This window comes from Podarcis pityusensis (genome assembly GCF_964106645.2).
Source record: "Podarcis pityusensis genome assembly, chromosome: 5".
NCBI classification, from domain to species: Eukaryota; Metazoa; Chordata; class Lepidosauria; order Squamata; family Lacertidae; genus Podarcis; species Podarcis pityusensis.
In genome coordinates this window covers 40,267,519-40,289,040 of record NC_138032.1, presented here as the reverse complement: position 1 = coordinate 40,289,040, position 21,522 = coordinate 40,267,519, and the positions used below count along the sequence as shown (strand labels likewise).

General features: G+C 39.9%; 1 protein-coding gene across 2 annotated transcripts in view; it reads right to left on the bottom strand.

The window, feature by feature from the left end:
* Positions 1-4,505: 4,505 nt before the first annotated feature.
* The window catches only part of UGGT1 (UDP-glucose glycoprotein glucosyltransferase 1), a 38,448-nt gene continuing 21,431 nt past the window's right edge, over positions 4,506-21,522 (bottom strand). The window contains exons 21-41 of one of the 2 annotated variants that reach the window (XM_081008401.1): positions 19,475-19,498; positions 18,878-18,972; positions 18,192-18,398; positions 17,925-18,056; positions 16,086-16,216; positions 15,494-15,589; positions 15,065-15,167; positions 14,466-14,545; positions 13,426-13,615; positions 12,722-12,880; positions 12,293-12,378; positions 11,828-11,912; positions 10,769-10,857; positions 10,093-10,197; positions 9,610-9,694; positions 8,998-9,180; positions 8,279-8,439; positions 7,822-7,936; positions 6,739-6,855; positions 5,795-5,963; positions 4,506-5,429 (exon numbers count right to left, since the gene is read on the bottom strand). In XM_081008401.1, the coding sequence (XP_080864527.1) occupies positions 5,404-5,429; positions 5,795-5,963; positions 6,739-6,855; positions 7,822-7,936; positions 8,279-8,439; positions 8,998-9,180; positions 9,610-9,694; positions 10,093-10,197; positions 10,769-10,857; positions 11,828-11,912; positions 12,293-12,378; positions 12,722-12,880; positions 13,426-13,615; positions 14,466-14,545; positions 15,065-15,167; positions 15,494-15,589; positions 16,086-16,216; positions 17,925-18,056; positions 18,192-18,398; positions 18,878-18,972; positions 19,475-19,498 (2,438 nt within the window). In that variant the 3' untranslated portion in view covers positions 4,506-5,403. The remainder of the gene's footprint in view (positions 5,430-5,794; positions 5,964-6,738; positions 6,856-7,821; positions 7,937-8,278; positions 8,440-8,997; positions 9,181-9,609; positions 9,695-10,092; positions 10,198-10,768; positions 10,858-11,827; positions 11,913-12,292; positions 12,379-12,721; positions 12,881-13,425; positions 13,616-14,465; positions 14,546-15,064; positions 15,168-15,493; positions 15,590-16,085; positions 16,217-17,924; positions 18,057-18,191; positions 18,399-18,877; positions 18,973-19,474; positions 19,499-21,522) is intronic. The other variant, XM_081008400.1, reaches the window with a different exon arrangement.

Here is a 21,522-nt window from a genome sequence, read left to right as displayed (position 1 = left end):
ACAGAAATTCCCCCAAAATTGGCCATATACACCCCCGTTTCTTTGGATCTATATGCAGGAAACTGGAAGATTCCCAGGCTAGCTGTTAAGATGCCACTGCTTAAATACTGGTGTCTGGAAAACAGAGCAATAGAAACACTTATTTCCTGCTCTGCAGTATTTAAAACTCCAAATGAATAATCAGCAGTGCTTCCAACCCTTGACTAAATAGAGCAGGAGAACAGACTTACCAGTGTACTTTAATAGTTTATGGTTTCAGCTTACAGTTAACTATATTTTAGTTAATATACTGGCAACTGGGTAATCTATCCCAACTGGGTAATAAAAGTGAAACATTTAGTTAAAGCCTATCTTGGACATGAGCACTACATTGTGTAAACTCTTCGTCTGACAGAATACACTGCATATAGTTAGTTACCTTTGTTTGGTTGGATATCTAGGGCTGGGAGCTGACATTTTCTGCCTACACATACTCTCTCTGAAAAGGTAGCAGTAGGAGTGGCATTTGTATAACATGGATGCAATTTGCAAATGTACACATGCTTATTAACATGAGAACTAGATCCTGGCTACAAATCATTAACAGAGCATGCAATATTGGGCAATGTAATGAAGAACAGGTAACCCAACACCTTTAATATTTTATTATAATTGCTGAATGGGAAACTCCATGATACTTTTCAGTTCCCTGCAAGAACTGGGTACAAGTGTAAATTCTAAAATATTTATCTCTGCTCTTTTATGGTTATATTCCATCTTTTGAAACCTGCTCTCATGTGTTCTGTCAAGTCATTTATTCATTTAAATAGTAGTCTGAGTTATGCATTCACCCTGAGCCCATGACACAGCAAGGACAAAAAACAAATAAAACGTCTCACCTGAATGGCCAGGTTCCTTTGATACAGTGGGAAGGGCAACATTTTAACTACTGGAATACCTCATACCACTTTTCAGCGGCTACCAGAAAACCCTGACACACTGCAAGCCTTTCTCAGATAGTTAAATTCTGTAAATTCTGCAGACCCCAAACGTAGTACATTATCAGAACCCAATAAATCAGAACAACATTTGTTAAAGAGGAACAATGAAAATGGCTTTATTGTGTTTAGCAGACCTGGGAGGATAAATTATAACCTGGTAACATTCTGAAGGTACTGAACATTTTGTACATCAACAGATATGAGGAGCTTCACTCAGCACATTATTATTGAATGGGGACACAGCTGAAAGAGAAAAAGGTACATAAATGCCGCAAAAAACCCCTTTGCTCATTCCCATTTTAAGCTCAACAGCTAGCTAACAATTACTTCCATCTCTGACTTTCATGCTTTAAAAAGAAAGGGTGGGGGAGAGAGAAAAGGAACTGCTGAAATTTATTTGGGGTGGGCAGGGGAAAGAGAAGAGCAGAAATTACTTCAACACAGGCAATCTTCAAAACAGAGTTTACAAAGCCAGCTTGATATTTAAGTCTCAAGGACATTAAAAGTACAAATAGGGACCTGTCTATTTGTGCTTACAGTATTCTGTACAATGAAGGTTCTGTAGTGCTTTTGTAAGCCAGCATTATTCTTCAACCAGTGTGATTTAATTATTACTAGTGCCGTTTTTCCAGGTCTGATAGGGAAGCCTATAAATAAGCCAATATAAATAGTAATGTACTTATAGCCCAAGTAACCCAGCAGTGCCATCCTTTTAGAAGAGAGTGGTTTGTGCAGGGACATGACCACCATAAGCTGTGTAACTACTGTAAACCAAATTGCTTAATACAGCCATCTAGGTCCCTTAGCTTTGTGGGCCTCCTGATGGGCATACTTAAGGCATACTCCCTCCATACTTAAGGGAGAGAAATTGAGCATGAAAAGCAATGACCTTATGTGGATCCTTTATCAGCTTCCCTCACTACCACCCTGCACACCAGATATCCCCGGAATCCCTTACTAGTTAAGCACCTAGGTTCCCCCTTCAGCCAGTTGTCAGGATGCAGTAACCTTGATAAGGAGCCAACAAATACAGATAAGGTAAGCATTTCATAGGAAATCTGCTACGGTTATTTTTCAGGCAATGCTTTAGATTTAGATTTAGTTAAGCACTGAGGTTTAATGTGTGTAATTATGTAAAAATAAAACAGATTTTATCTGTAAGTCAGCCTGAATATTTGTGTTCTGCACTGACTGGCAGAGGCTGGAACTTTGTGTTCTCCAAAGTCTTTAGGTGAAGGAAGTTCCCTCATTTGGGGAGAGCCCTCTTCATATAGCGTCATAATGCACGGATGGTGAACAGAGACACTTTCTGTTGAACTGCAGTCTTATAATGGGACATCGAGGTGGCTGTGAATCTGAGCAAATATGAATGTCTGCTACCTTTCAGTTGCCACAGATCCCATGTGCTGCAGAGGAAGCAGAGAGAACATGGAAGAGGCAACTGCATCAGCAGCCTCTTTCATTTTCTTTTTCCTTTGTTCAAGTTGTGAAACCTGACAGAGGAGTTATCTCTTAAGGAGCTTCAGAACCCACAAGTCTAAAGACAGAGCATTGTTGCTTGATCACCACCCAAACTGGGGGCAAATGAATGTTAAATAAGGGGGTGGGGGAGAGAATCAAACTGCCAATCCTAAAGAAATGGCAGTTTAAAAAAAATTGGTTTCCATTTCCTTATTTTTCTACTTCAATTTTCTGGAATGCTAACACAACCTTCATACACAACTGGAAAACATTTCACACTGAACTTTAAAAAATCCTCTTTATGAAGCTAAGCAAGCATATAAAGATGTCTCAATAGCTGCAGCAAGTTTAATAAATAGCTTTCCAAGTGCCTGCCTTTAAAATAGCACAGTAAGTGCTATACTTTATGCTCTATTGGTGGCGCATATGTCAAGAAAATGCAGTTCAATTCTGTTCTTGTTGAAATCATGTCACCCCTAGCTCATTCAATAGCTAGAAAATTACACATTTCTTCTATAATTAAATAATTGCTCACAACTAGAGGGTTTGGCATATCACCCTGACTAGAGCATCTGCAAATCTTCACACTGGATCATGTACACCATATTTCAGAAGGTAAATGTGTTCCTTTACAATCAGCCCTCCTGGTGTTTCCATAAATTTAGCACTACATCTAGTCATTTGTGTACCAGCTGAATTACCTCCACTGAAAGTTGGATACACCTAAGCCTGGCCACTTACGTTCCACACACTTTGTGATGTGCATGGTCGGGTATCAATCAGAAAGGCATTTGGCAGCAAGGTGACATAGTATCCATGTTGTGTAGAGAGTGTCTGGTGTGGTGGTGAAACTATTTTGACCTTCACGAAACTGCGATAAGCAGCTCTATGCTGAAGGCGAGATTTAGGTCCATCCTACATTACAGGCTACATGAGAAGCACTCTATATTTACTGCTTAAGTCCTCCACCCTCACCCCAATGTGGAGAACCTGAAGAACTTCTTTCTCCATTATCAATGGACAGATAATTCTTTCACCCAGTCAGTGAAGGCTCATTAAAGTCTGTTCTCTCAACGAAGCCCTGCTCACTGGTCAATCTTTTGGAAACAGCCCAGAAAAGGGCATGCAGCATGACATTTGGGTAGAAGATATTGGAGAGGGTCCATGTTCCTCAAGGCTGTGGCCCACCACTTTGGGAGCCTTACCCTAGGGATATTTCTGCTCCTGCATATCCCCACTTGTGTAAAGATTGTCCTTTGGACTCTGGATTAAAAAAAGAGAGATGGGTTAAAACAAAAGAAAAGCATGAATTCTGGGCATCCAGAGGGCTGTCTACCCTATTGGCCTTGGGTGTTTCTGGCCAGCCCTCACCTTTTGCAGGTTAGATGTCTTAGGCAGCTCCTGGGAGGCAGGGGAGGAGAGACAGCCCCTGTTCCCTTTTGGAGGCATCTCCCTCCTTGTCCCATTTATTTTCAGAAAACGTATTGATACAGACAATATAATTTCCCTTCCCCAACTATCTGGTCACACTGAAATAGTGGGGGGAACAATAGCAAATACTCAAGGAAAAAGTGAAAAAAGTGAAATCCGAAGACAGAAGATGAAAGAACTCTGAAAAACACCCTGCTTCCTTGCTATGAGACAGGGCCAGTCAGGGAAGAGGAGCTTCTGCCCTTAGTGAAGTTAAAAGAATGACCTGGTTTGATACTTTCTGAGGTGATTTGACAAGATTTTACAATCACAAGCGGCTGTTTAGTACATCTCAAATGTGGTGCTTTTGTGCCAGACTTGCCTACTTCATATGAAATGGAGATTGTGGCGGTGGAGGGAGAGTTATTGGAGATAGAAAACAGAGTAAAGTACAAGGTCGGTTATCTCCTTCAAAGGTCAGTTTTCTAGAGGGAAATGTTTTCCGCAGCTGGAAACCTGGCCAGAACAGAATTTGGAAAGTGTGAAAGCAAGAGAAGACTGACATATTATAGTAAGAAGCATTTAAGGAAAAACTGAAATGAAGCAATTAGGAAGGGCATGGAGCCCACGAGAGAAGGATTAGAGTGTAAGATATAGGAACTCTAAGGCTTTTTTGACCTGAAATCACTCTTGTGTTTGAGGGAAAATAAACTTATGAAACTTACAAAATCATAAAGCTTCCACAGATTTGCATAAACAAAAGTACATTCATGAGAGCCACAAATTCACAGAAGTCTTAATGCCCTACTAATTTTGCAGTCTTCAATAACAACTCTCTTAGGTCTGCAATGAAAAAAGTATTAGATGCCACACACAGTTTGCTTCATTAAAATATGCATTCATTTGTAATGTATATTTCTTGAAGTTGGGTGGGTTGCTTTGAAATTTTGCCTTACAATGAATGAGTTATTCACAATGCATTTTAAATAGAAGGAACTGTAGTTCTTCCAGAACTGAAGGTGTATTTTTTTTTTGAAAAAAAACCTGAATCCGTTTGACATCTATACCTGTGTAATTCGATTCAAGGCATGATAACAAGCCCTGTTCAAACCTGAAAGAGTTGGCCCTACCTCAATCCACAAAGGAGGGAAGTGCCTGTGTATTCTCAAGGTTTTACCCTCTAAGAGTAGTACCTTTCCTCTGGGCTCCTGAGAAAAGCAGAGGTGACCCAGAATCTCAATGTCCAGTGGTGCAGTAGCCAAAAAATAGATGAAGAGACTTGATGCTTTTCAGCATACATCAATCATTTCCAAAATTCTATATTCCTCTGTGGGCTCCTCCATCTCTTGCAGGCGTAAAGAAAGATAGTTCCGCTAATCCCAATCATCCAGATTCTATTCCATCAGCCAAAATCAAATTTGAATCATGTGTAATACAGCTTGTCACCGTCCCCTTCAGTTTTTCTTAGCAGTCTTGCAAACATACTAGAAAAAACTAGCATTTGATAGAAAAATTGTCTATGAAATAGTCTCACATGGTGGGTCACCATAGATCATAATTCCACATGCGCTGCCATTTCTGTGGAAGAGAAGTGGAGAGGGGGAATATGTATGAATGTTGCATAACCATGACTTTAGAACCACTTTTAAAAAAGCATTTAATATACTGATTTTCCAAAGGTCAAAATAACTGAGGGACTGACTACCATTTCTTCTAGTGCAGATGCCTCACCTTTGGCACAATAAAACCTGCATAGTCAGTTATCACAGGCTGAAGTTTAAATGGCTCACTATAGTATATTTTCTGCATTTATGCCTTAAAATGGTCCAATTTGAGCTTTTGTGTCTTAGGAAACGGGCAGACAACTCCATCAGCAGGCACACCTGACCTCAGTGTACAGGTAACAGCTGCATCTTAAAAGCAGTGTGAGGGAAACCAATTACCTTCTCGACTTTGTGGTTTAGTTTCATTTGTCTCAAAAAGCGCTCCCGATTCTTTTTCTTCGTGGAAACGCCTAAAAAGCTGCTTAATTTCTTGATCGTAGTCCTGCCACTCAGGGACGATTCTCATCGCCGCCTGCAGCTTTGGCTCTTTGGTCATTGGGTTATTGCACTGCAACACAACACAACACATAAGCCATTGCCAATAAATCTGTGGCCTTTCATACATACAGGGAAAACTTACTGAACAGTGCCTGTGTAGCTCAAGCCCTGAATATGATTGGACAGTGAAACTATGCTGCTCATTCTATTTTAATTTCACTGTTATTAGTCTGATTCACATGCCACGTTAAAACCATAGTTAAAGCAAACTATGGTTTAATAGGAATACCTGGTGTGCTGGGAAGCAAGTCAGAGTCTGGGCTTGAGCTTGTGGTTTGTTTCTTTCCAAACAAACCTTTGTTACTAAATTAAACCATAGCTTGTATTTAAATATGGTCTAATGTGATACGCGAACCAGGCCACTAACAACGGTTGCAGTTTTTCCAATTTAAACACTGTAGAATTCCACAAAATTTAGGGGATGGGTCTGAGATCCCTGAACATAGTTTCATACATATGCATTGCTATGCCAGGTTGCATATGGTCCACAATTGTGAAGCACTCACTGCCTGAAGGCAACAACTTTACTAAGAGGTCACAGTTGATGCTTTTGGTCCCCAGGCCAGTCTTTGGAGATTAAATTACCTCCTGGGAATGCAAAATCTGAACACAACACCCCCCCTTATTTAACTGATGAAGTTTTTCTTTGAAAAAGTATGAAAGCAGGAAAGCTAGAGAAAGTATCCTTACTGCTGTGATAAAATTATAGAATTTAAACACATTGAAATCTTACTGAAATGTGGCACGTGCCCCTTCCTGCTTTGTTGTGTACAAAGGAGTCTTACCAGATCAATGGTTTTTGCTCTTTTCTTCGAAGCATCATCGCACCACGTTTCACACCAAAGCCACTCTTGCGGGAGTGATTTAATGGGCACCTGATGGATCATGTTGTTTGGCAAGTCCTGTTGGAAGGAAAACAAAATTGCAGTTCTTTTAACCCAGTAATCATATGAAAACTAAGAATAGTGCGGGTACAAGAAATCCTGGAAAAGCAAGCATGAACACAAACAAACAGCCCTCCAAACTTTAACAGCAAAAACATGACAAAAAAAAATTATACGCTGGAACACAAATCTAGCTGAGATCACCCCATGTGGTTTTCAGACCATAAAAGATTCATGAAGAAGAGACAAGAATGATGGATTACAGTTATAACAACATGAAGACATTGGACAGAATGAGAATTTGTAAGCCCACAGTATCTAGCTGTTTTTCTTTTTCAAGCCTGGCAACTATCAAACCATAAATTATTGGCTTTTAAAAGCAAAGAGCTCTAGTTCTATCTAAGTGACCACGTTTCCTCCTGTCCCACAACTGATACACTTGGTTCTCACACCAGTCCTAGAGCCTACATGCCACAGAAGGTCCCTTCAGTTTATGGATATTGAGTTCCACTTGGCCATTCACCTGCCACTAGTGCTTTATGTGTCCTCTTTTGCCTCCATTCCAACCTCAATATATGTCCTCCCATCATCAAGCACCCATCTTAATTACCGTATTTTTTGCTCTATAAGACTCACTTTTTCCCTCCTAAAAAGTAAGAGGAAATGTGTGTGCGTCTTATGGAGCGAATGCAGGCTGCACAGCTATCCCAGAAGCCAGAACAGCAAGAGGGATTGCTGCTTTCACTGCGCAGCGATCCCTCTTGCTGCTCTGGCTTCTGAGATTCAGAATATTTTTTTTCTTGTTTTCCTCCTCCAAAAACTAGGTGCATCTTGTGGTCTGGTGCGTCTTAGAGCGAAAAATACGGTACCTATGTGCTGACCCTGCAGCTTCCCAAAAGATAGAATTCTGCAGATGCCTTAAAAATTAAGTTGTTTAAAATTATTTTTAAAAACACAAAACTGTAATGAAAGCATAACAAGTACCTGATCAAGGTTGGAGAGACTGTTGGGATCCTGGCTCAGGCCTTGATATTGTCCTCTAAGCCGATCCCCAGCAGCTATCTTCCGGAACTTCTTCAAATCCACAACATAGAGAGCACTAAGAACAAAGAGAGCAACTGTTTCACTGACTGCTACCTGTCAAAGGCAAACCCATATGTCTTGTGATAAATTAACCTATGACAATGAAGATTTTGTGTCTATAAAAGGAAAGCATACAAGAAATAGACTACTATTGTCTAAAATGTCAAATGGACACTCTTCATTTTGTGATGGAACTTCCAATACAAGAGGCACAAATCCTACACACAAACACGTTTTCAACACCATGTCACCATCACTAGACAGCAGCAGTTGGATGATGCAGCGCTTTCAAGTAGTACTATAAAAAAAAGCAGAAGCAAACAGCAGCACAGTATCAGGAACAACAAACATCTATCACCTGATGTGGTATTTTCTTCCTGCCAAGTGACTTGCCCAGTATCCTGACTTCCAGAATCTGTATCCGTCCATTTCTCTGCGACTTTCACAGAATGGTGTGTAACCGTAAGGGGCCCCGTCCAAGTTGAAGTCTCTTAGCTCCTTGAGGTCTGTACGCACAATCTAAAGAAAAGTCGTTCATACCCCACTTTCAATTTCAGTTCTGCTGAGAATGTGGGACTACAACCTCCAAAAGTCATGAGAGTTATTAACTAAAGGCCCGTCAAGACTGACAGGTGACACACACATGACAGTCCTGGCTTCTCAACTTCACTCTCATCTCCACTACCAAGGCCATTGCCATAGATGGGAACAACGCCAGACCCGCTTTACCAAATCAGGATCTGCCCTCTGTTCCTCTGTACTGAACATGACCCAAGATGACAAGGAACTCTTCCTTCCCTCCTCCTGGGAACTGTACAGCCCTCCTTCCACCATCCTAACATGGGCTCTGGGTGGAGAGAAAGAGCAATCAGCAACAAGCAGGTGTAGTAGAAATATGGGATAGGCCTAACATCTGCAGAAGGCACAAGACTTGCTGTGTTTTGCCTCCCAGAGCATTTATTCCCTGGCTGCAAATTTCTCCATTTTACTGCACTTTTCTGAGAGTACCCTCTTGCACATGCCAGCAAAGATGTATGGCACTGACCCGGTAATTTTTGAAGCTTGAAGACCACTTACCTGGTCAGCATCTACAAACAGGAATTTATCAACAGCAAGGGGGAACAGCACATCCAGAAAAAGAATTTTGTAACCCCAGATGATGCGCTGCTTCTCTGTTTGCTGGTGAAGCCATCGTGGCCATTTGTACTGGACTAGTTCATACTGGAAATTGTATTTTTCAGCCATATATGGGATGAATTCCTGGAACAAAATAATGCTTTGTGGTACCAACAGTTTCTGATACAAAATGATATTTAAAGTACTTTATGCTGATAGAAACACAAAAACAAAACCCAATAAAAACCTTAAAGGAACCAGATATTTAGTAGTCATATTATTAGATGATGCCACTCTGGGCTGCTTTGGGAGGAAGAGCAGGATATAAACAAAACGGCAAGCATCTATTGTCTCTTGTATATTTTAAATGTTTTCTAAGTTGGTTGGGGTCTTGTTTTTGAGAAAATAACTTAAGAAATTTAATAAATAAAATTACTACTACTAATCTCTCAATGATAAAGGTGCATGTGCAAGTAGCTGAAGATACACAGAAACAGACATAGCAGAGGGAGAGTGGCTGTGAAGCTTCGGGCTTCCAACAAAGAAAATATGAAGCAAGTTCTTACAACAAACCTTAAACGTAGGTGACAAATAGTTCTTCAGGAACCAGAACTTCACTGGAGTTTGTGTGTGTTTCAGCACAGATAGCATCATTATCCTGTTAAGGCAATAGACAGGCAAAGCTGATTTAAAATAAATAAATAAATCTAGAGCTAACCCAAATTAGCAGCCTACAGTGTCCTCCTCTCACATCTCACTCCTTCAGGCAATTTGTATTCATGAAATTACTGATGGCACCACGAGAAGATCAATATTATATGACCCTTGCTATATCAGCATACTTTGACCAACTGAAAAATTGTATCTTAATAATACATACCATAAGGCAAGTTATGGGGGTTTTTTTTGGTGCTGCATTATGGCTATATTCATATGGGGGGACGACCACAAGGTTTTTACATAAATGGTCTTATATTCCAGGTACACAGAACCATAGAGTTGGAAGAGACCCGAAGGGTCTCAATTTGAGTTATGCACTACTGATTCTAGACTAACCGGAGAAATCTCTCATATAGATGCCCTGATGCCACAGAAAATATGTTGATCACATCATCCTTTTCCTGCTTCACCTCTTCTTTCTTCTGTCCGCCCGTGAAGCCCCTTAAAAAGGAAGGAGGGGGGGAAAGAGCAATGTTTATACTGCAATGTCACATAAGACAGCCAGGTTTACACTTCCACTCTATATTCTCCACCTAACCAACACTTGTTGGGACTGTAGCAGGCATTGCCTGTCTGCGTGGGGTGCTTTATATTATCATAACCTCAAGATGGGAAACCTAAAGACAGAAAATCCAGCCTCTTTTGAATGTGAAACATTCCATTCAAAAACAAATGTGTTGATCTCATAGAACTTTCCAATGGAAGCTCCTGCCACCAAACGTTAATCAGACTTGCTTAAAAAACAACGAACTATTCTGCAGACAGCATTACAACTCTTCTCAAATTTATTCACACTTGATTTAGTGGCAAATCAATACCTACTCCTATGAAAGGATGGCATCAAGTCATTCTTAATAAAAAAATTAAAAAGTACTCTAAATTTAGTGATATGGTATTTAATTATAACAATACACATCAGGATTATATGTATTTTGTAGCAGCTACAAGGATCAAGGAATCTTTCAGGTTAGCAAACCTGAAGGGCAGTGAGGTACAAGATAGCCATGCTCACCATTTAAGAGATTCCCAAAATCCAGATTCGTTTTCGTTTGTTCCATCACTTAGCAAATCTTCATTCAGCATATCCAATTTCTTCTGAACCTGTGAAGAAAGAACAGTGAATTAGCTTAAGCTTCTTACTAAAAGCTTCTTTTGAAACACCATCTGGCTAGATACATTTTGTGTTTTCCCCCCAATTGGAACTACCAAGCAAATTGTACACAATGACACCTTGAGGGGCAGGGAGATATGTTTGACTAAGAAATCTCAAAGTGAAATTCCAGCTAGCTCTTTGGCTTGAAGGAAAGGTGAAACATTCAATTCGAGTAAACTGCATCTCCTACAATATCACTTCCAGATTACCTCACATGGTGAGAAATACTAGAAGAAAAGGTGGGCGCACTTCCTCTTTAATATATGTCAGGGGTGGGGAACCTGTGACCTCCAGGACTGCAGAGCCTTTCATCCCTGACCAGCTCGGGCTGAAGGGAGTTGGAAGCCATCACCTGGAGGGCCACAGTCTCCCCATCCTTGATGTATACAAGTAAACTCAGAAATGCAGGTTTGGCAACTATATTCAAACACAAAAGGTTATTAAATATGTTCTAGGATATGCAGTGTATAGTTCTATACATATAAGCCACCCTTAAGGTTGCATCTTTCCCTACTCTCTCCTGTTCATGGGATGTGTGAAAAGTTTGTTTCCAGTGACTCCTTCTCCACATCAGCATCCAATTCTGTGAGCTGGGAGAGCATTTGTAGGGCAGATGCTCCTACCTAATAGACACATAAGGAGCCAAATGAAGCTTCCTTTTACTCTTCTCATAAGCTGGGAAGTATAAATTCTAGTAAAAGGTATTGCATTATGCAGCTTGGATGATTATTCAGATGTTGTCCCATCTCCTAACTTACCCGAAACTTTAAAGGATTGCATTTCTCTGTTTTGTCCAGAAAGCCCTCTATAGGAGGGCAAACACTGTCATATTTTTTATAAATATGCGGTGAGTGTGTGTGTGCATTTAAACAAATGTTGCTGTAATTACTACTTTTATTGTGTCCTTTTCAAACTCACCTTCACTTTAATAATTTTGCTCTTGAAGTTGTTGATAACAACAACAACATCGCTGGCATCTGGTGGAGAATCTGTACCATCGTGGCTAAAATTGATCAGAATAATTAAATTAAATTAGCTCAATAATCACTGTAGGAGGAGTGCTGCTTTGTTACTAGTTCTGCTAATTCTTTCCTAGTTTTCATCATGGACCTATATTAAACAATGCTTTTCCTTCACAGTACGCCTCTCAAGTATTTCAGAAAGAAATATAAACTGAAAACATGAAACACATTTCACACAATTCCTAATTTGTTAGCTGAGGGAGGTGAAGAGAACCCAGATGTGAACTCATGTGTATTGCCAAGTAAGAGAGAAAAAAACCCTGCTCAACACAACCAATGCCATGCTGAAAGACCATACTAGCCCAAATGGATTTTAACCAAAAACATACAAACCCAAGAGTAATGCTTTTTACCACCTCACCTGTAAATTCTGTAGATATCATCAGACCTTCCTTTTCTAAGTCTCAGAAACCAGGAACCAGGATTGGCTTTCAGCTGGAAGTAGCCCTGTGAAGGAAAAAGAGAAAAGACAAATACCAGTGATAGATAACTTGCTTAGTACTGAGCATCACATCAAGATAAGAGAGAATAAAATGCTTCCCTTAATTAGCAGTGGTTACACAGCAAACAAGCTCTCAAGAATATGATGGCCAACGCACAATCAGAAAAGATGCTCTGTTAACTCTGCGTTCAAGTTAGACCTTAGGAATTAGGCACTTCCAACACCAGAAAATTTAGGCTTGCCTCTTCCCATATTAAAAGCATAAGTCACTTGAGTGGCCAATTGGAGCACTCAGATCTGTTTCAACAGGTTTTCCACTTTAATTCAGTGAGGAAAATAGTTGCTTACTAAATTGGCCATAACAATGGTGTCGACAACCACGGGGTTTGTTGATGTTCCCAGTGTGAACTGGAGCCCTCGCGGGGGCTGCCCTGTCGTGATATCATAGCAGTGCCCTTCCAAAAGGAGGTGCTCTAACTCATACTCAGCTGCCACAACACTCTCCACCTGGGAAAAGGAAAACACACTTTTTAAGCAGTCAAAAGACATAACAAGGTAAAAGCTGAGGCTGGTGGCAGATAAAGTCCAAGAGCACCTGGAGGTCCCCAGGGCCCCCACCCCTGTCTTAAAAGTAATACAACAGCAGCAAAATTGCTTATTAATAAGAACTCCCATATGCATGGTGGGGAAACCTCATGCAAGAAAATGATCTGCACTGATTTCAACTGAGCACAACTGGCTTCAGTTGCTTGTGGTTCTTGCTGCTATCAGGCAAGGCACAGTGGTCTGCCCTGAAACAAACAAACAAACAACATTTGGCAAAGGGAGGAGTGTGTTTGTGCAGTTTGCTCTCCAAATTTAGCCGCACCAGTTAATCAGAGCAGTTTTAACCTGAAATAAAGGCTAAAGTTGGTTAAATGGTTTTGTCTGCAACCCAGCCAGATGCATGGGGTATAAATATTTTTATTTATTATAATTACTAGTAGTAGTATTATAAATTCTGAAATGAACCCTCCTCTTCAGATTGGGACACACACATTGACTGGACTTACCTCCGCTAAATAAATGTTGTCAAGATCATATGGTGTCCTTACAGACTCCACCATCCAGCTCTCAGGCGTGTTTAGATTCAAAGTAAACAAGGGGGACTGGGGCATATCCAAGAATTTGGCTACTGGGCCAGGAACGAAGAGTTTCTCTGCACTGAAAGTTATTTCTGGCTCCAAAACGTAGCGATAAAAACTAAAAATTTAAAATGACAAGTATCAGAATGTTTTAATCTCAAACCCTGCAGGTGTCACAGTCAATTGTCTTTATGTTATGCCTTTCAAATCTGTAACCTTGATAGCCTCTGCATGCCTAGCATTTAAGATACACGGCTTTGAAAAAGCATACTGTTGGAACCCCACAAGCAAACAACCTTCTAGGTTCTGGTGCTTGAAGATGTGCCTCAGCTTTTCCTTTTCCTAACAAAACTCAAGCCAAGCATTTTAAAAAACTATGCTCCTCTCATATTACTCATTCCTTTCTGCACCTTTCTGTGCTTCTATTAAAAACAAAACAATGACTGGGGCATAAAATAGAGAATTGAATTCCTATGTTAGCAACACCACCAAAGCAACAGAAAATAGAAGACCGAAATGAGTCAGAAACTTCACTCTCTTTCAGCAGCCTCATGTGTCTCCTGAAATGCCATCCTGAAGGTCAGTGGACCCTCCACTGGCATTCCATTGTGCACAAAAAACTGCAACCTGAAGAGAAAAGTCCCTACCCCCACTGCATGAACCTAAATTACAACAGATTAATTTTCGCAATTTCTGCAAATCCACTACAAAGCTGACAGAACATAGGATGGCTTTTATCACTGTAATGAAGCCTAAGACCACAAAACAAGATTTACGTGGAGGCAATATTCCTTCTGATATGGAAATCACACATTAACTCTCTTGAAGCTCACACAGCCCTGCCCACACAGTTTGAATCTACAGTTTTCTAACAGTAGCATCAATAGGCAAACTTTCAGTATTTTTAAATAAGCAGTGTAGTTTTGCTTCCCACTTAATTACATTTTATAAATTTAGCCATTCCTCACCTTTTCAAAGGCATGTCAGAGAGTTTGGACTGGCAATTCATAAAAACTCTGAGGTTCATGTTTATTAGTTTGTTCAATACCTTAAAACAAAACAAGGGACATAGAAAGTTAAATTCACAGCTAATTGTGTACATTTCTTGCAATGCCCTACCTATCCTATATCTGCAAACTTGTCTCTTTCTACTGGCTAGCTAAAGCTGAAATGCTCAGATAACTTTCTGTGCAGCAGCTACACTAAGGTTATTTAGAAACAATTTGGGATGAAAAAGAAAGGTTAGAAGGATTGATTTTTAAAAGGAAGAGATTAGAGGGGAGAAACAGAAAATCTTCTTACATGATGAGCTGAGGTTCCCATTAAACAGGTTATATTTTATTTAAATAACCACCTTAAATGTTTTAGTCTTCTCCATATTGATAATAATTACTTTCCAATGTAAAACAACTTAAGTTCCGGATATTAAGCTTTACACAAAAGGCAATGTGTTTTCAAGAGTGATGAAAACAACCTTATATATCAAGATTAAGAAAGGTAATGTTTGGTATTTTATGGAACATTCTTCAGCTACTGGTTATACTGCAAACTAATAATATATTCACACCATTAGTAGTGGAGCAAGTCTTTGTGCATCTCTGGTAGCAGGGTCTACAACAGCCACAACGTCAAAATACGTCTCTCCTTCCTTTGGTCTTAATTTAATTGCGCTAAAGAAAAAGAAAAAAATACAAACTGACATTTGCATGTTATGTTTTAGCACATGAGAGAAATATAAGCAACGCCTACCCGCACTCCCACCAAGAAGTGCATAATATATTCATCAATGCCTTCTATAAACAGAGATTGAATTGTCAATGCATAGGAAGAAGCAATCAATTTCCTATTTAGTCTTACATCCCAAATGATGTATTAGCATTCTCTAATTCTAGCAAATAAAAAAACCCCCAAGTTAATGTGAAGCTTTTTGAAGATTATAAAGCAATTTACATAACCCATATACATAAAAGCAGAATATCTATATCCATATATTTACCTGTATCGGTCCTCAAAGAAGTGGTATTCAATTCTTGCCTCTCCTTTTGGCTGAGCAGACAGAAGAGCATCCACCTTCATTACAAGATCACTTGCACTACAGAGACAAATTCCATCTGCTCAAATATTTGTTTTCCATGCTAAAATGGCCTAATCAAGTGATATTTTTAATATGGAAGCCAAAGACACACTAGATGCTTTAGCAAAAGATAAAATAGTAACTCGTTTGGATCCAGCAGTGTCATGCACAAATAGCATGACCCTGCCTTTGTACTTGCACAAGAGTAGCCTACTTCTGTGAATATAAACCTCCCCCCCTCCAACGCTGCAAACCCCACCTGAAGGTTTCCCAGTCTTCAAGTACAGCTTGGGAGGGGAAAGGCAGAAAGGCCCTGTTCTGCAAGAGGAAGTCTGTCCTCGGTTCATAGAATCCAACCCATTATGAGAACTTACTTGGAACCTAAAAACTGATATTTTGTACTAGTACAAAAATAAAAAGAATCTCCCTCATCTACTCTGTTCCTACTTATAGAAATCAAATGAACAAATGGAATCCCCAATTTTCAAACTGTCATTGGCTCATTTTTACTTACAGATCTTCCTCCACTCCTAGCTCCTGAACATGAGATTTTATTTTCTGCCCAGAAGTCTTTAAAATAATATTCTCCAGCAAGTGAAAGTCATCCTGGTTAAAAAGCTCACCATCTTCCAATGGCCCAATGATCTAAAGATAAAATGGAAAATTAGGTTGCATTAGAGCAGTAAGACGGTCAAGGAAAGTGAAGAAAACTGTGGCGGGACCATAATTACTCACCCCCTGTGATGCACACAGTAATCCAACTCATATTACTGTTCAGAATTTAACCAGTCAAATATTCACTACTTCGAAAGTTCACACTGTCCGTCGTTGCACGAGCAACTGTGTCAATTGCTTCCTACCATATGAACCTTCCCAATGAGGTCAACATCTGAGGTCTTGCTTTCACTTCATGAAAGTGAAGTGTTCACACAAGACAGGGCCATTTTGGTGCTGCCTCAAAGGCTCTGTAATGCGCTCCTGCGAGAAGCATATTTGTGCTTTTCTACTACTACTACTACTACTACTACTACTACTACTACTCCTGCTACTGCTACTATTATTAAATTTATTACACACTCTTCACCAGCAGGTCTGGGATGGGTTACAACAATTTAAAATTCAGTATTAAAAAGGCTTAAAACAAATTATAGTCACATGGATAGAATGGATGCTGAAAACACACATCTCAAGTGTTGAAGGCCAGAGATGACAAGACACACCTCTGTGGGGAGGGAATTCTACAACTCAGGGCTGTCACAGAGAACGCCCTCTCCCAGGCCATCTTTGTCTTACTCCCTGCCAAACGTCTGAGGAGGCAGAGGTACCAAGAGGGCCCCCTCTGCTGATCTTAACATCCAAGAAAGTCCACAGGAAATGAGGTGGTTTCTCAAACATTTGGGGCCTAAGTCATTTAAGGTTTTAAACACTAACATGAGCACCTCAAATTGGTCCCAAAAACTAACTGGCAGCCAGTGCAGCTGTTTTAAAACAGCAGTTACAGATAATGCATTCTTATTTATCATCTGGTTGGTTGTTGTTTTTTGCAAAAGTTTTTTTTTTAGTACAGATATTGTCAGAAGCCCTGGGGGCTTTGTTAAACTGAAAAGTATTATATAAATATGGCAAGGAAGCAAATTTTCTTATGATCAAAACCATTTCACTGCCAATCAGTTAAGAAAAACCGAATTTCAGGGAAAGCAAAATAGACTGCTTATAATTGACACTGCTGCCTTTTTTATTCTTACCACTAAGACAAATGCAGTACATTAGAACAGCCACCAAAGTGCTCTTTGGATCCATTAGTTATGCATTCCCAGAGGACTGCTGTGGGAAAGTGTTTCATTCTGAGAAGCTGAATGCTGCTGTTAATTATTCAAGGTGGCTTTCACACACACACACACACACACACACACACACGGGGCTTATTAGGATAAACAGGTGTAAACAATAAAATTCCAGGCTCCAAGATACATTACTCAAATATATGGAAAATTCTGTTCATTTCCCAAAGTATGAAATCATACACTTCTATGTAATACAACATTCAACCTTTTTTGGGCCTTCCATTACAGGACTTTAAAAATTATATGGGAAGTAGCTCAATGAAAGTGAACCCAGCTATTAATGCCACCCTAAACAAAGACCTATCATGTACTGGTAATTTTCAGCTCCAACTAATTTTCAAACACATCTCAAATCATAAGACTGGATCCCATTATTTTTATTGACTAATATGCAAAGTTAAAATTCTCAACTGCCTCAAGTGTGGAGAATTAGGCGGGCTAAGCATGTTGAAACAGTTTCCTGGAAGTGAAACAGCTCTTTGCGGGGGGGGGGGGGGAATCCAGCTTACCCTGCCATTGCTGATCACTGCCCTCTGCCCTTTTTTCAGTTTAAGAACATCCCTGGAGTACATGGTATGTGAAAGAACAAAATCCACTTTAGGAGAGTCAAAGGCTTCCTTGAAAATATCAATATCCATACCCTGAAAGAAAAGAGACCCTGAGTAAAAGTAAGTTCAGAGACAAGACAGGAAAGCTGTAAATTAAAAAAAGAAATGGGTACTGCTGCTCCATTTTACTAGTGTACCACCTCACAGCAAAAGCCAGCTTGTACTTACTCCAACAGCAAATTCCGTAATATCAGCTCCAGCCTCCAGCATCTTTGCATTCTCTTCCTTGGCTAATTTTGTGATGAAGTTCTTGGCATTGTTAGATGTTTGCGTCTGTAAGGCTGCCCATATAGCCCTAGCAATGATTGTGTTGTTGCTGGTTGGGTCTTCACTGGGGTTGCTGATCACGCCAATTCGGACATGGTTACTGGATTTCTGCATAAAAACAAAATGTGCATTAGAACACAGTTTGTACAACCACCGAAGGCCAGTGTTTAAATGTAGAGGAAAGTTGATTACGCCTGCTTCCTGCTTGTGCTGGGTAGAAACAAACCATCATCCCTGGGCTTAGCACTATAGTTGAACGAGGGTTTGTGCAAACAAACCACGATAAATAAAAGTTTGTTCTCAGCTTATCTATTTTTCTTTGCTACGAGAAAACAAAGCTGAAACATAATGCTAAGCCAAGGATTATGGCTTGCTCCTCCCCAGTACTCAGATCTTAGGGTGCAGCAAGGCATGGTGGTATGAAAGAACAATTGGTTACTCTTCCTTTAAAAACAGAGAGCCTAGCAAATAGTCATACCTGTCCCTCAAAGGCACAAAAAACAATCAGGTGGTGTAGCTCAGTTCCCCAGGTATACTGACAATACTGCTTCCCTTCCTTCCCTTCTTCAACAAAGGCCGCTACATACCTGGTGTTTGATAGCATCATACAAAAGCTGTCTTCCAGATGGCTTGTCAAAGTCTCCCACAATCCAGAAAGTCACTGGTCTAACAAAAGAATCATCTGTAAAAGGAACAACAACACATTCAAGAAAGAAAATTGAAGTTGATAATATCATAATGTGCATTTCCATTTCAACCTGGGCACATGCAGCGTTTCGAAAAGTCATTCAGGCAAGATACAAAAAGATCCCAATGGTATTAGTATTTATCAAGGGTAACAGCATGTGTATATATATCTCTGTTAAAATTAAGTTTATCTTTTAAGGTACACAAAATAAGGCACATGCATAATTCTGTTTATTATCTGGGGTTTATTTAGCTATTCATTTAAGATTTTTATTCTTTTTATCAAAGAATATTTAAGCAACTTAAGTTTTCCTGTTAGCAAATAAACAAAACTTTTTAATGTGGACTCAAATTATATTTCTGGAAATATTTTAAAACATGCATCTATTTTTCATTCCCTACAGATTCTAAGGTCAATAACTAAGGGCTCTGAGCATGATTTAATGTATTTAAATTAGTAATGCAAAAAAGGAAAGAAATGCACTCAAGCTCATTACCATAAATTTCCTTGGAGGACATGCCTGACAGAAGTAAAACAGGAAAGAGTGGGAAAAGATATAATTAGTTTACAGAATAGACCTTGCAAGTACCCAACAGCCACAGCAGGGTATGCATGACCCTTGTAAACAGTGACTAATGTCAGAGGCAACTATGAATTAATTCATTTCCAGCAATAGGAAACCACAACATCTCTAGTATTTCTCTAATTTTCAGAAGTCATGCACCCCTTCCAAATGAAATGGATCTGTCATGCCTTGTCCTCTTCACACTGAAGCCTAGTTGATACACCTGACAAGATCCTATATGACACATGATTTTCCAAATACCCCCAGTTTCCAAAGACAGCTCTAGTCACAAGGAGTGAATCATAATGGCAGGTGTTAATTATCAATAACAGGGCTTACTGAGAAGGCAACTGGGCCACAACTGGCCCCCAGGCCCTAGGTTGCCTACCCCTGCTCTAGAAGGTAAGATTGCTTGTGCAGGGGCAGTTCCAAGGGGATGGTTTGACTATACACGTTTTTGCGTATACGCTCTATAACCCCTGTGCAAGATGCATACTGTATACTGAAGATACTGAAGTCAAAATCTCTACCACATTTCTCACACTGATTTTATGTAGTTATCAAAAAGCATGGGTGACAGAATAGAACCCTATCCCATCCCAAAGGGTAACTCCCATAAGCGCTCCCCAGCACTGCCTTCTGAGAACTACCCAACAGGCTAAGTGGGACTGTAAAAGTAGTGTGTCCTGCATTTCCAATCCCACCAGGAGGATAGCATGGTTGATATTAAGTCATTGAGGGGTACTGGAAAATGAACAGGCGCACAGTGCCCCATGCTACCTTGCAACAAAGATGATCCACTAGTGTGACAAGAACATTTTCTGTAACAAACCAAGGCCTGAAGTCAGGTTGTCTCATTTAATCGAACCTAGAGCTAGCTGCCCAGCTACTATCTGCTCTTATCACCATACCTAGACAATACACATTAAACTTGCCCATAATTGCCAGGATCTAAACTTTAGACTCTAAAGGTTCCAGGGAGGCTTTAGCTGTTGCCTAACTGTGGCTGTGTAAGGGGACCCAAAACCACATTTTCACCACTGGAGGAGATTAGAACCTGCCAAGTAGGACAAGGTTCTAGATTGCAGCTTGCTGGTCAGACTATTCCAAGGTTTTCACCTAGATAGTTGGAGCTCAATATCCGAAACAATTCAAAAAACCACTGTAAGATGAGGCCAAGGGCACCTCTAGTAATGAGTCTTAATGAGCGGGTTCCTTAATGATGGATAAAATGTTTAGTTTACCCCTTTTTTAAGTTGTTGGTGTTAAAAGCCTAGACAGGCAAGAAGACTTGGTCAATCACTGATAAATCTACCAAAACAAAATCCCCAAACTAAGCTTTTGTAGAATGTCTCAAGTGCCCTTCCTTAGCTGTTATATTCAAAGTGACTTATAGAAGAGAACTAAATAAAACCACACACACACACTACAAAACAAACACATTAGATACTCCTACATCAAAAGCCAGAGAGGATCAAGAATGTTTTCATGTGCCGTTCAAAATCAAACAGGGAGCATGTTCTATATTTGTGGTACATCACTAGAATGAAGCAGGGAAGTCTGTTTCTTCAGAAGAATTGCTGAAGCCCACAGACACAATCCAACACAGAATTTGACATATTTAAGCTTCCTCTAATTCTTCATCTCTTACTTGCAACTTCACCAGAGTTATGGACAACAAGGAGAAATTTTTTCAGGATTTATATTAACCAGGTTGTTGAGATTGGCTTCAGTCGCAGTCAATAGCAGTCTCTGGTTCACATTATCTGTAGCTAAAGTTGGTGCCAACATAGGCCTTAGCAGAGAGACAGAAGAGAGGGGCTAAGGATGGGAGCATGTGACTCCCCCCTCTCTCCCAGACTCATTACCTAAGCTGTGCATGGTTTGCAAAGGCATAATAAATCAGAATAAAGCCTTGATTTGACAATTTTATATGAAAATCCAAACCAAAAAAAGCCCATAATGGCTATAAAAGCCCA